At 39.7% G+C, this 14045-nt stretch overlaps 1 protein-coding gene across 1 annotated transcript; it reads left to right on the top strand.

Moving 5' to 3' along the window:
• The first annotated feature begins 47 nt into the window (after positions 1-47).
• Positions 48-13712, top strand: LOC140306856 (uncharacterized). Its single transcript, XM_072385469.1, has 4 exons — positions 48-286; positions 7325-11498; positions 12881-12943; positions 13054-13712. The coding sequence occupies exons 2-4, from the start codon at positions 7358-7360 to the stop codon at positions 13173-13175; spliced, it is 4326 nt and encodes a 1441-aa protein (XP_072241570.1). The 5' UTR covers positions 48-286; positions 7325-7357; the 3' UTR covers positions 13176-13712.
• Positions 13713-14045: the final 333 nt, after the last annotated feature.

Below are 14045 nucleotides of genomic sequence, written 5' to 3'. Positions count from 1 at the left end.
AACTAACTCCACCCCCTCTTTGGGTTGTTCATTGTTTTGCACAAAATTACTTTTCACAGATTCCCCTGAACAGAGCGGACTCATTTTTGCGCCAGGGCAGGATTTCTGCCAGGCGCCCCGAGGACACACTAACGGACGCTTAAGATTCGCGATGCTTGACGCATGGATCTAAAACACGTTTTAAGAGAGCGAATGGACAACAATGACGGAAAGGGAGACGGGCTGATTACAAACACTCCAAATTATTCAAACCGCTGCAGCTTACAGTGGGATTTATCGTGAAAAAGTAAGTCGACCGGCTAAATATTCAGTATATTTTGCAGGGCGGTGTCTGCAGCCGTCACATTTTATTATGCCTTCCCGTCTGTGAATATGAAAATGTATCTTAATTTAAAGCTCGCTGTGGTTGATCATCTTATGAAGCGACTGCTGCTTTTCACATGCTGTAAAGCTGTTGGAGCTACACGGTACAACCTTGTGCCTTAATTTCTTAATAATTTTTAATTTCTCCTGGCTATATGGGATTAGTAGGATCTGATATGTACATAATCTAAACACAGTCTTATATCATTAAATAGCTAGTTTAAAAGTAAAATAATATGACCTTATATGGGGGACCGCGGGTCTGTAAATTGAACAGTTTGAGCCTGTTTGGAAGAAGACGGTTTAATGTTCACAGTACATTTTTTAATGTCCTTATTGTTGTTTAATGACCACAGTCCCTTCGCACTGCAATTTTTAAAATGTGTTCATACATGTTTGTGTCCCAAATGTCTGTTTTGAGAGAAAAAAATCGTTTCCTGAAAAACCTTGTTCTTAATTTCTTTTTAAGGTGGATGGAGGTTGTAGGGAAACGCACCCCGTCCCTTTCACAAACAACAGAAACAAATCAGATTACACATGAGAACAAAAGTAAAACTTTTATCACACCTGTAAATTTCTACCTTGGAGATAAGCAGGCCTTTTTTTTCTAGTGCTTTATTTACTGCTGTATGTTTTCTTCGTTATTTTAACTGTGGCGTTTATTGGAGCTGAGTAGATGGACAGGGATACTGCAAATTCATTGGCCAGTGAGACTGATGGCACAAGCTGATTTGAATGTGTTGGACCACATTTTATTGATTAAACTCACTTGAGTGTGACTGACTGAGGCTTTGCATTTATTACTATTTTAATTTCTCACTAAGCTGCAGTAGAGTGTGAGGAACGGGAGACTTGACCTGCATAATGTTGGAAAATTAAATGAAGTCCCAGACTTGGCCAGAATTTGACTCAGGGCATGGTCTTCAACACTTTGAGAAATCGCCCTCACAGTTACTTGAATAAGGGCTGTTTTATGCTATATGGTGCAGGCTTATATACCCTTTAATTTGTGGTGAAGCCTAGCCTTTTCCTTTTTGGTTGCGTTTCAGCTGGAATCCAATCTACTGAATTCCTCCTGGCTGATCTCATGTTGTGAGGCTCGTCCTCCTCAGGACCAGTTCTGGTATTTCTTAGGGGGACATCCAGACATATTTCTCTTCCATTATTACTGGGTCAAATTTTAAATAACTTGATTTCTTGTGCATTAGTATATATATATATGTATATATATATATATATATATATATATATATATGCTGCACAGTGGTGTCTTTCTGTGTGGGGTTCTCTCCGGATACTCCGGCTTCCACCCACCGCCCAAAAACAGACAACAGACATGCTACCTTAATTGGTGACTCTAAATTGTCCCTAGGAGTGAGTGTCAATGTGCATGGTTGTTTGTCTCATTTATAACTGTGTGGCCCTGTGATGGACTGGCGACCTATCCAGGGTGTACCCTGCCTCTCGCCAATGACTCTGGGATAGGCTCCAGCCCCCCGCGACCCTGAGTTGCATTAAGCGGGTATAGAAAATGGGAGGATGGCTGGATGATACACGCACAGTCTCAGAATTTGCAAAAACCTTTCCAGCTATTTTACTGAATTAAGCAGTTGATGGTCCAGTAGCTTTAACAGGTATTGCAAACTGAGGCACTAATACATGCCATGACAGCTTCCTCAGCAAATACTAAAAAATCAAAAAGACTTGTGGTGTTTTTCTAGATTTAAAAAAGACAAACCAGAGTTTTCTGGAAAACCTAGAAGCCCTCTCAAACCTTTTGTTTCTCAGTGTCTAAAGAAATTAGAATTACTGTTTTGAAACCAATTTAGAGGAAAAACCTTCAGCTATTGTTAATTACTGACTTCGGCCATATAAAAAGCAAATATTTTTTGGTTTGAAAATGAGGCATGAGAAGTTAAGTATAAGTCAGGTCTTTATGTCTGCAAGTATGATTGAAATTCACAAGTAGATGTTTCCCTGCTTCAACACACCTGATTTGGATCAAATAGATTTCTTCAAAAGATTAAGTTCTGCACAAGCCTGCTAATGATGCATTGACCTGAATCAGGTGTGCTGAAACAGGGAAGCATCTAAAACTTGCAGGACAGCTGCCCTCGAGGACAGGATTTGGACATCCCTGGTTTACAGGGTTAAGAAAAGTCTATTTAATCTAGCAAGAGAGAACAACACAATATGGAGCACTGGGATGCTCAGCCACAGAGTCTGCACTCAATATTTATGCATGCCTGTGGCTGTAGAAGCAATGGAAACGTTCAGTTGGACATCTGCGTGGTAGAGATAAAGTCATACAGCATCAGATACTAGAACATTCTTATCTCTGTCCCAGGGCGTGATTAGATTACAGAAGTACTACATTTTGTTATCAGTTATCATTCTGGTTGTGCTTACTGAAGTGAGACCACCAAACACAACAGATTATTTTTTTTAACTCTGTAGGAGGGTTGCAAGAAAGAAGAAGTGTAATTGTTATTAAGATTTCTGTTTTATTGTCAAATGCTGAGTAGTAGCCAGAGCCCTGTGGATTGCAAAATCACTCCACCAGTGAATGCAAACAGATGCTGCTTCTATGACATTAATGTAATCTAATTAGAGAAGCTAGTCTGAGATATGATCATACATTTCTTAATAATTTAATTTCCTCACTAAATCAGATTTATTTTTTTGTCCCTAGGAGTGAGTGTATTCATTCACTTCTTCATTTATACTCACTTATTGACCCATTTCTTTTATCACATTGTATTCACTTTACATACGTACAGATATGTACATACTGCCCCACATATTTATACACATACATTTGCACGCACACACTTACTTATGCATACATACAACTGCTAATATATGCACATTAAATATGCATACTGTGGCAGTACATACAGAGGTGGAGTGTTACACGAAGGTGGGCAAAGTACACGGGACACATAAGAATATAACTTGCTGACTTAGCCACCTCTTACTGATGCATTTCGTTGTTTGCCACTCTTCTTCGCCTGTTGCTGCACACCAGAGGTCATTTCCTGTTTTTGAATACCAAAACACATACTTCTACTCAACCGCAACCATTTGTGCATTTTTGCCTTGCAGTTACAGCTCTAAAATGGGTTATTTTGACAGATTGGAATAATAACAACATTGAAACTTAAAATATCTGGAACATTGCTGACAAACGCAGAGAGTTTAACAAAATTATATAAACTATGGAATTCCTCTAAAGAAATTTAAAGTAAATGCAGTCCTAAAGAACTTTAACCAAAATAATGCAAGATCAGAAAAAGGCTTCTAAATTAAATAAAGATAAATGCTTAAGTGAGCCTGAACCTGCAGCTCAAAATGTTTTGCTCAAGTTCTAAATTTTTTTCTTTCCGTTCAAGTAATTTTTTCTGTTATTTCAGTGTTCATGCACACATACATGAATGGCTCCTTATCAGGCCACTGCAGAGCTTGGTGATGAGCTGATCATTTGAATCAGGTGTGGTGAAGGAGGGAAACATCAAAAACGTGCAGGGCGGTGGGTCATGAGGACCGGAATTGAGAAACACTGCTATAGGGGTTCTCATTGACAAAATACACTCCATCATTAGGACTTGGTGTTTATGAAAGAATGAGGAATAGCTCAGAATTTCTATTATTTAGATTATCCCAAATGCTTTTTTTGGACTCTAGTTACTCTTGGAAAGCTTTTTTTTTTTTTTTTTGTTAGAGCTTACAAATAATTCCACAGTCATGTTCTGGCCCTGATCTGGATTTTGTTACTCGACAAAGCTCCAAAGAACTGTGGTGGAGATTTTAGTTAGGCACAGAGTCAGTTATTTTTTGAGGCTATAAGATGCCTTTAATAGCATCTTGCAAGAGAGAACCACACAGTACAAAATACAGAGTTGCTCTGACCACTGAGGCAAAGACACTTTAGTTATATTGCCCATTTGTCACGTCAACCACAGTTGAGGTTACCCAGACAGTTGTAAATATTACCTTCACCCCTGTTACCCTTAAAGTGCAGCTGTATCATTATAACAAGCACGCCATTGTGAAGAGGAATTTAAGAAAACAGGGTGGTATCTTACAGTGAGGTCATCTGCAGGTTGTACACAGTAAAACTCAATACAATGCATATAAGAATTAATTTTCCATTCCAGAACAGAGATCAGTCTACCAGGGTTGGTTCATTGCGTTTGTTTTGCCCCGTGTGTTGTACTCTGATGCATAATAAATGCATCTCAGTTAAGTCCTTGGCCTTTTTTGAAAGTCTGCAGATGTAATTTTGTCTGGAATCCTCCCAAATGTTTTTGTAACATCCAACCAAGTTGAGTGAGGGTCATGGGACCAACTGACTTTTTGGCCTCTTCAGGCTTTTGGTATAAGGCTTTAATTATTGGCACAGCAAGAGACACAGAGGAGCTCAGTTCAGTTTCCCCCCAGTTTTCGACTGTTACACTAATTGGGTGTAAGCAAATGAAACATTTTCTGTAGATGATCTTTTTTAGTTATTGATGGGGTTTTTCGTTCTTACTAACGAAGTCCCACCTTAAACAGAAAGAACCACACAAGAGATCAATATAAAGTTCAGCTTTTGCAAAAGGGGAGAACCGTCGCTGCTTCAGCCACAGGTTTGTATGTGTCTAAGCAACCTCCAGCAATCTGCGACTCCCTCATTGCAGCAGCCTGGTTTTATTCAGAGATAAGAAAAGGGGAAGAGCTTTACAAAACAAAGAGTTTCATAGAAAATTCAGAATGTCGGTCGTTTACGTATGGAGGCACATCTGCCAATTAGAGTGTGAGACCTTGACGACAATCATACAAAGAGATACATCGATAAACTAGTGTGAATCAGCCATTGTTGGTTTGTAGTGTAAACTCGGGTGAACTCGGTTGACCTCTGGAAGACTCCGTCCTGAGGCATCTTCCTTTGTTCACAAGCACCCTTATTTCCTCGCCACATGACTGGAACTAATGCAGTATATGTCATATAGGATATATATATGGTATAGCGTAGGAAATGCAATTAAAGCGTAGTAAGGTAATTGTAACACAGGGTATATCATGAGATAAATGTTAAAAACCCTAACAGTTATCACTTCAGAGATTTCCTATAACTTTTGAGCTGTGAATCAAGAGTCTTTATTGTCACTATACAAGATAATGAAATTCTCTTCAGAGTCATGGCTTAAAGGCACACTTTAAAGTAAAAAAAAAAAACAAAACTGTACACGTAAAATAGAATAGTTGGAAGAATAAAGTGCACTTAGAGCGAGTCCCAGTTTGGGGGTAGAAGTGAGTGTGAGATTTGTGACTGAAGGAGGGAGGGGGCTTGGGGGAGTGTTCTGCAGGGGGATGTGTGTCATTACAGGGGAATGATTGCTTTCACAGGTCTGGGGAAGAAGCTGTTCCTGATCTGGGACTGGGACAGTTAAAACAGGGTCCTGTTAGGTTTTTGTAGACAACAGTGGTGGCTGAATCCCAAATCTACAACAGCAAATGTAGAAATATTAATGTTAAATGTTAGTACATATTTTGACTCCTATCATTATTGAATTTCAGTAGATGTATCCTGATGGCCCAGATCAAAAGATAAGACAAGTGTTCCCGTTAGACAAGTGTTTTTACTGGTGCTGGGCATCTGATGGCATAAACTAAAAACTTCACACCCCATATGGGTGTTCTCACTTTCAAACTCATGTCCTTTGCCTCAAGCCTGGGAACCTGAGGATTCTACATAGTATCATAGCTGTTTATGGGACTCTGCTCTTCTGGACAGAGCTCTCTGATGTTGTACCTGGAATTTGTGAAAGTCACTCTGCCAGTTTGGGGGATCACAGCCCCAAGTGCTACAGTTATCACTAGTATCACTGTTGCTTTCACTTCCCACACTTTTAAGATGCCTCTGTCAGCCCTTTGTAGTTTCCAAGCTTCTTGAGTTTCTTCTTGATGGCATTGTCTCTTTGGAATGCTACATCCATTCTGTAGTTTTTTTCTGACTACCACAATGTTCAGTTGGTTAGCCATCACTAAGTGTATCAGTCTGGATCTGAAAGTCCCACAAGATAATATCTTTTTCTGTTTTTATCCCCATATATTTGAAAACTAGAAGATATTTATGAAGTGTCAGCAGAGAATACAATCTCAGATGCTGAACTAAAGGCCAGTGCTTCTTTTTCTTCACAATTCATGACTCGGTTTGAGATTTCTCCCACTAGATGAAGTTTTAGTTGGATGATGTAAACAAACTTGTCAAGAATCGTTCACTTTTTTTATAAGTTGATGGTGTCGGTACAGTATGTTTTGAAAAATTACGAAGCAGTATTATTCCTTTTGTGTCGGCTGCATTATTACAAACCGACAGCGTGGAGACTTATGTTGTTGGAGTTGTTTTATCAGGATTTGGCACCAGATATGTGACAAACTTTTTCTGTAACTCCAGCAAGAAAACCCCCAGGTTTGATAGTAGTAGTAATGATAAATATGTTTTTTTTCTGCTACATAACAGGATAAATTTTGAATTGTGATGTGAATTTGTCTCAGCTGCAACACAGTGCTCATCTTGAATGTCCCATCAGTGTAATCACTACACAAGTAAAGACTCTCTATTAAGCAGCATCTCAAGTGACAGATTTGTTCAATTTGAACGTTTGTTGGTTCACACATATGTACATGAAATGTCTAAGTTCAAGAGAACTTGTTGAAAACCTTTAGCTGTTTCATTCATCCTGATATTTTCAGAGTCAGTTGGCATGGGTTAGTTTGTTTCCTGTATTTGATGAAGTGAAAACTCAGCTTTACACATTTCAGACTTGACAAACTAAAACATTTTGCTGAACCTGCTGTCTGGAATTACCCCAACTTACCCGCATTCATATGGACCGAAGGAAAATAGTCTTGTGGGTATGTCTAAGAGACCTATAGATGTAACATATTTTAATCTTTTTCTTAATCCCTCTTTCAGGAACATTACCACCTCAACCTCCCACAAGGCTAGATGGGGGACAAAATGCATTCTTTTGCACCGATGAATGGACAATATCAACAAGTTGGACCACCCCAACAAGCCCCACAAGCTGCTTCTCTGCTTGCTCATAATGCAACAAGAAATCAAAATTGGTCTACAGAAGAGGCATATCAATATGTTCAAACAAAGTCAGGAGTCCAACTCTTACAAAATGGTAATGCTGCCTTGCACAATGGAGCTTACTTGAATAGACACACGGCAAACTTGCAGAACTCTGCAGGCCCTAATCAGGCCTTGAATTCACAGCAAAAAAGCACGAAGCGGATGGACAATCATTTTCTCAGAATGCTGCTTCGCCATCTGCCAAACCCACCAACTACCTCACAAAGTGGAAATTCTTCTCTGTTGACTACTCATGGATCTCCGACCACCACCCAACAAAATTTTCGGCATAACTCAGCAAACCAGAGCCCAATCAACACAAACCCCCAGCAACAAATGTCAGCTTGTTGGAACCAATCAGTTTCAGTAAATGACAGACAGCCAATTGATGTTCAGAGTGGAAATACTGTGCCCTTTCCCCAACAAAATGTGATTCAGCAAGCCCATTATGCAAGTGAGAGCTTAAAAAGAGTTGTTTCAGGTTACACTACAGCAACTGCCTCACTTCCTCATGAACAAGTGTTTAACCCCAGCACATTCGTGACTACAGCTGCACACAATGGAAAGCCTGTTCAGACAGCTTATAACAAGTTTTCCAGACAAAACAGCACCGATTGTAGCTTTCCTCCAAACTACCCTCCAAGTTGTCTTATGGCAACATCTCAGTCTTTTGGAAACAACAGCATGACAATACAGCCATCAAATGCACAGAGTTTGTACTTTTCCAATGCAAGTCACAAAACTCAGCAACATACAGCTCAACTTAGCTCACCATATAATACATGGGGAAATGTCACGAACTCTAGCAACACAAAATCGGTAAACTTTTTTGAAAATCCTACCGTTGCACCACAGCAGATGCTCAGGCACAGGGTGAGCCCAGACAGTTTAGGAAAGTCGAATACTGCTGGCTTTGATGAGCATATTCCTCCATCTTACAACGGTAAGCATTTTGTCACCATACCCAGAGTGTCTACTCAAAATATGCAACCTGTGACATCAGTGTCCTTCAAAAATTGTAACTTGAATACCAGCCAGTCACCACAACTCCCCTCTGGACAGTCTTTGCCCCAAAGTATTATGTCAAGAGTACAGCATCCTATAAATATGCCACCTCCACAAAACTCTTTCCCTGATACCTTAGGTGTCACTACAGCCACAGATGCAAGTGGAAGAGGTAAAGCAGACAACGTATTTCTTCCAAACAGTAACATGACCTCAAAAGGGAGTCCAGTTGGATCACTAAACAGTTCTTCTCAATTACAAGCACCAGTGAGTGTGTCATCACAAAGAAAGGAGCTCAAATCCTTTGCAGAAAAGCATCCGTTTCCACATGGATTGCCTCCGTCTTTCAAACAAAATGATGGCTTTGCTCACTCTACGCCTGGTCATCCAGGCCCAAAGGCTGTTGCTGTTGTGCAGCCATTGTCACAGGAGCACTGCCAAACCTCCTCTAACAGCACATCCTGTGAATCTGCAAGTAACGCAGAGAAAGAATGCATTTCACCTGATGTGGCAAAAAACAAAGACAAGGCTTGTTTCAGAGAAGAATCAAATCTGTACCTAGAAAACTCTAATCAAACGAAGTCCAAGAGAGCGATGTCCAATGATGGCCCAGTTTTGCTTGCTTCAGATTCAGAACATTTAAACTCAACTCGAAAATCCGGGCAGGATATTAATACTGCACCAACTGTACAAAAAGCCTCAGAAGTACCAGCAAGTCAAAGCTGTCCTAAACGGCAAAATAAAAACGTTACACCTCCATCACCACCTGCTCTTGACCTCAATTCCCTCCCAACAACCCCTTGGACAGCTGAAGCTCTAACTAATTTAATACTGGACAATGAAAAAGTTCAGTCAAAGGCAAAAAAAGGTGTTCTTGGAAAAAACAGAACATTGCTTGATGGATCAAACTTAAACTGTCAAAAGGATTTACTCTCACATGTTGAAAAATTCTGCAGCACACACATTACGCCAGATACTGTTATACTGTCAAAAGTTAAGCTGGGTTTTAGTGACCAACTCAAACACTTCCATATCCTCAAGGACGGTGAAGTCTATTCAGAATTGCCTTACAAATCTTCCTGGTTGAATGTGAATGATCAGCTAGATGACATAGATAAAGAATTTGGATTCCCTTGGGCTTTGAAGCAACGTCAATATATGCTTGAGACTGATAACCAGATGGATGGAGTAAAAACAGGTAATAGTGCTGCTGAGCCAATCGCAAATGAGGTGCCAAACAAAGTCTTGTCACAGACGGAGCCTGAATCTGTTAACTTGATTGAAGAAAAAAAACAGTCTGTCAAGACGCCTTCAACTCCACTTGCCTCCCCGAATAAATCCGAAAGGGACAATTCCATTGACTCACCTTACTCATTTAAAATCCAGATTTTACCTCCAGAAGAAGCCAAAGTTCTCTATGACCAAGTACAGAAAAAGATGCATCAAAGTACTGTTTGTGAGGAAGAGACAGTTGCGAGTAGTTCTGTACAGAGCGAGAAATCCAAGGGTATAGATGACTCACTGAAAGAGTTGATCGGATCGACGAGACCAGCTGATCAAATTGACCAAATTTGCTGCATTGCCAGGCTGGTAGAACTGAATTTTGGACCAACTACACCAGCTCTGAAATGCCTGTGCCAAAAGGAGCAAAGTTTTACTGAATGTACTGACACGACCGTTAGCCCCGAGTCTGATGAACCAACAGAGAGCAAGCAGGACATTGATTGTCAAATTATAACATTAGGTGGCCCTGAGCTCTGCAGTGAACTCTGTCAAATCATTGACTTAACTGACAATGAGGACAAACTTAATTCAGATTCTGATCAAGAGCCAAAGGCCATTTCTGAGATATGCAACAGCAGCCAGTCAGATGTTGTCAGCATAAGTGACAAAGAGAATGAAAACCTTTCCAACAGTGAATATGGCTTTCCCAATGAGATGCCAGATCTTGTCATTGACATGACAGAATCTGAGGACAAATGTGCAGAAGAAAAGTTAAAATCAACAGAAACCTTGCAGTTGAGCACTTCAGCCAGCAGTGGCAAACAAACAGAAATTCCAAATGTATACAGCACTGAAACTGAAGTTGGTCCCCAGATGTCAGACCAGAAAGAGGATTGTGGACAAGCTCATCTAAAATCTAAAGATAAGGCAGAGTCAACTTTAGAAACCAGAGAAGAAACTCAAATTGGTGGAAAGACTACCCATCAGGCATCTTCTGGTCACTATGATAAACACAAAAACCTTGGAAAAATTTGGAAGAGACAAAAAAGTCTTAATGATTTTTTCCCGCCTCTAAAGGATTCAAAGAAATGCAAACTTCCTGTTGAGCTGGACTCAAAGCAGCTGCCCAAAGCTCAACATTCAACCACAGGAGGGAAAACTGTAGAACTGGTTCTGTTTGGCACACCAAAACAAGCAAAGTCTGCTGTATCTGGAAACAGAATGAGGCATTGTTCATCTCCAACGAGTCTGTCTTCTGAGAAAAACTGGCCTCCGGAAGTTCTCTCTGTGAATCTTGACTCCTGGAAAAGTGACTCCACTAAAGCTGCTCCCACACGGGGATACTCTGTCAAACAGTTGATCTATGAAAAATGGAGGAAAAGTGTTCCAACAGAGAGTTTCTCAGTTGTAGGTAGGCACAGAAACAAACTGAAAATGCAAAGACAACTTTCTGTCCCTCTATCTGGGGGGAGTCTGAGGAGGGAGAAACAGTCAGTTTCATCTGAAATGAGAGCGTTTGATGCAAGTAGCAAGTCCCACCTGAGGCTGAATAAGAGGAACTTCCTCTCCAACAGGCTCCGAGTTGGAGAGGGGAAGAGGAGGAGGTACAGCGTCATGGTTGAAAAGATTGTTGATCAAGAGAGAAGTGACACTCAAAATGAAAGCCAGGGTGCTATGCCTCTCCAAGAGAATATAGTCTTGAAGTTCAGTGTGCTACCCAACACCTTTGACTTCAAAGATGGGTCCCGTGGGAGAAATGAAACCGCTGATGCTGCTACAGGTAAATACTGAGAGTGAAAAGCTGTGTTTTTTATATATATATGAAACATGTCATTCAAACCACCACCACAATGTTACCCAGGTCTTCAGTCCAGTGCTAAATCTTAATTTGTTGGTTTGGATTCAATAAAACGAATAGAATAGATTAATACAATGTACAAATTACCTGGAAAGGTATCACCCCCAACGACTGTGCAGAAAGTATGAAAATGCTGATTCGACTTGGTGCATCAAACAGAGAAGCATCATCTCATCATCTGTGGCTGCCACCCCACATGACAAGCATTCAAAACGAGGCAAAGAGATTTAAACAGTAGTTTCATATTTCATTGCAAAAGACATGATTTACATCTACAAGTCTTGTGATCCATACTTTTATTTGGATCAATCAATATAGAAAATGATATTGTGATATTTTTTGCCATATAACCGTAACCGTAACAGTATCCGTAGTACTACATCACACAATGAAAATAGTTGAAAGACAACCTTTGACACAGTTTTGCGATCAAGAGGGCTACGAACAAATTTCTGACAGTTTGAGACATTTGGTATGGTTGTTCTTGAGTGTGACTCCTGCTACGACCTGTGTCTTCGAACCATCCAATAGGAATGTGGCATGGAATGAGGAATTGATCAAAGCTATGATGGCACCAATGTGTAAAATTCTAAAGGGCAATTGGGGTATAACTCAAACAATTAATTTAGTTCAGTTGTGGCAGCAGTGTTCTTCATCTTAAGCCATGATTGTACCAAGAAAAATCCAGCACTGGGAAAATGTGGCGAGTGTCAAACCAGTGAATGTATTAGTACAGACCGTAGTAAACTGGGCCAGTCCAAAAAACTTATTTTGCATTAACATGGTGCTTAGTCTGTGTGGCGCTCTTTAGTTGCCACCTACTATAAATCAGCAAGCATGATTGTACAGTTTGCACACATCAAACATGTCGTATCCAAGTTTATCAGAAAGGCCTGTTTCACACTGTGGCTTGCGGTGAACTTGCATGATGGCTACAGTGTGTAGCAGCTTTGAGAGACGGTTTACGTTTGGTACCGACGTGTGTGCTTCATGATTGGATCTCAAATGGACACCGCAGACTACAGCATTCAGATCTGAAGGCTCAGATCGCATCTGAGGGTGATATGATTGTGCACTGCCAAATTTGGTGGTGGCTAATCATGGCTAAACACATTATTTCTAGGTCTGAATTCTTCTGCAAAAAAAGACATTTTGAAGAACAAAAGCAGATGCTTTATCCCAATACATAAACTCATGAATCTGGAAGGTTTTGTATGTACAGAGGAAGCTTTTTATGTCATAAAAATAATTTATGAATGTTGATTTGTTTTAATTACTTTTTTTTTTCAATGTTCCCTTTTAAGATAAGCCAGAACTTGTGGAAGAAAAAGACCAAACCTCGAACAAAGATGTCATTCAATCTAAAGGTAGCAAATACTAAACTAAAAACATGAATTTGACTTTTGTTTTTTTTTTTCTAATGAAACTGTAGCTGATGCCCAAATACTAATTGTGTACATACTGCACACTACACTAGGAACTTGGTATCCTCCTCCTGAGAAGCAGCATCAGCCAACATGTATTCCCAGGACCATCAGCCTTTTCCATGAGTATCAGAAGATGTATAAGGAGAAGAACCCGTCATCCACAGATGAATAATCTTGCGGTTTTAAATGAGGTTTTCTTTACTTAGGTAGTTATTTGGAATGTAAATGTCCAAGATTGTTACAGGAGGTAAATTAAGCTGCTCCAGTTTTGGATAAAGTTGTTGAAAATTGTTTACATCTTTGTAAAAGTTTCACTCACTTCAGGTCCACTTACTAATGTCTCAAAAAAAATTGTACACAATTTGTACACTGAGACTGGGACCTGAATATGCTATGTATCTATATTTCATATCAACATCAGTATTATGTTATGCAATATTTGCATTTTTTTATTTTACTTTTTTATACCAAGAGATTATCTATTTTTTTATTGTATTTTAAGTTTTCATTTCCTTCTTTAAACTTATATTTTTTGTTAATGTGAACTTCCTGCCTCCCAGTTCGTGAGTCATTCATGTAGGACTGAGGAGGCTTCTGGGAAACAGATACATTTGTCTCTAGATTTATGTTCAAACTTTAAAGGGCAGTCTTATTTAATATGCAGTAATTTTCTTTATTGATGTGCAAATAAATGTATCAGTTTACAGTTAATCATTGACTTTGTGTGTGGTGTTTTATTATTATAACACAGGAATGGCAGGGGGATACCCTTCTATCTGCTTCCACTCTGCTCAGTTAGCAGCAGAGCTAAGCTCTTTACTCATGTGTAGTGTCAGCCATATGTTGGATTTGGATGCTGTTGTAGGAAACAACAACTTGATCACCTCAGTCGGTCAGGATCGGAGGAGTAATTTCGGCTCTAAAAGTACTCAAAAGTCGTTCAGTTGTATCAGTGACAAATGTAGAATCAGGGGATAAGATGAGGACAGCAGTGAGCAAGCAGGATGCATTCACTTAGCCAATATAAAAAATAAAAACTGGC

Source organism: Leuresthes tenuis, unplaced genomic scaffold (genome assembly GCF_036924035.1).
Source record: "Leuresthes tenuis unplaced genomic scaffold, fLeuTen1.0.hap1 SCAF_5, whole genome shotgun sequence".
In the NCBI taxonomy this organism is placed as follows: domain Eukaryota; kingdom Metazoa; phylum Chordata; class Actinopteri; order Atheriniformes; family Atherinopsidae; genus Leuresthes; species Leuresthes tenuis.
This window is presented reverse-complemented; position numbering and strand designations above follow the sequence as displayed.

Bases quoted from the DNA above. Each gene is read 5' to 3' on its own strand.
- LOC140306856 (XM_072385469.1), top strand. From the start codon at position 7,358: ATGGGGGACAAAATGCATTCTTTTGCACCGATGAATGGACAATATCAA. The intron at 11,499-12,880 runs GTAAATACTGAG...TTCCCTTTTAAG, and splicing joins AACCGCTGATGCTGCTACAG to ATAAGCCAGAACTTGTGGAA. The intron at 12,944-13,053 runs GTAGCAAATACT...ACACTACACTAG, and splicing joins AGATGTCATTCAATCTAAAG to GAACTTGGTATCCTCCTCCT.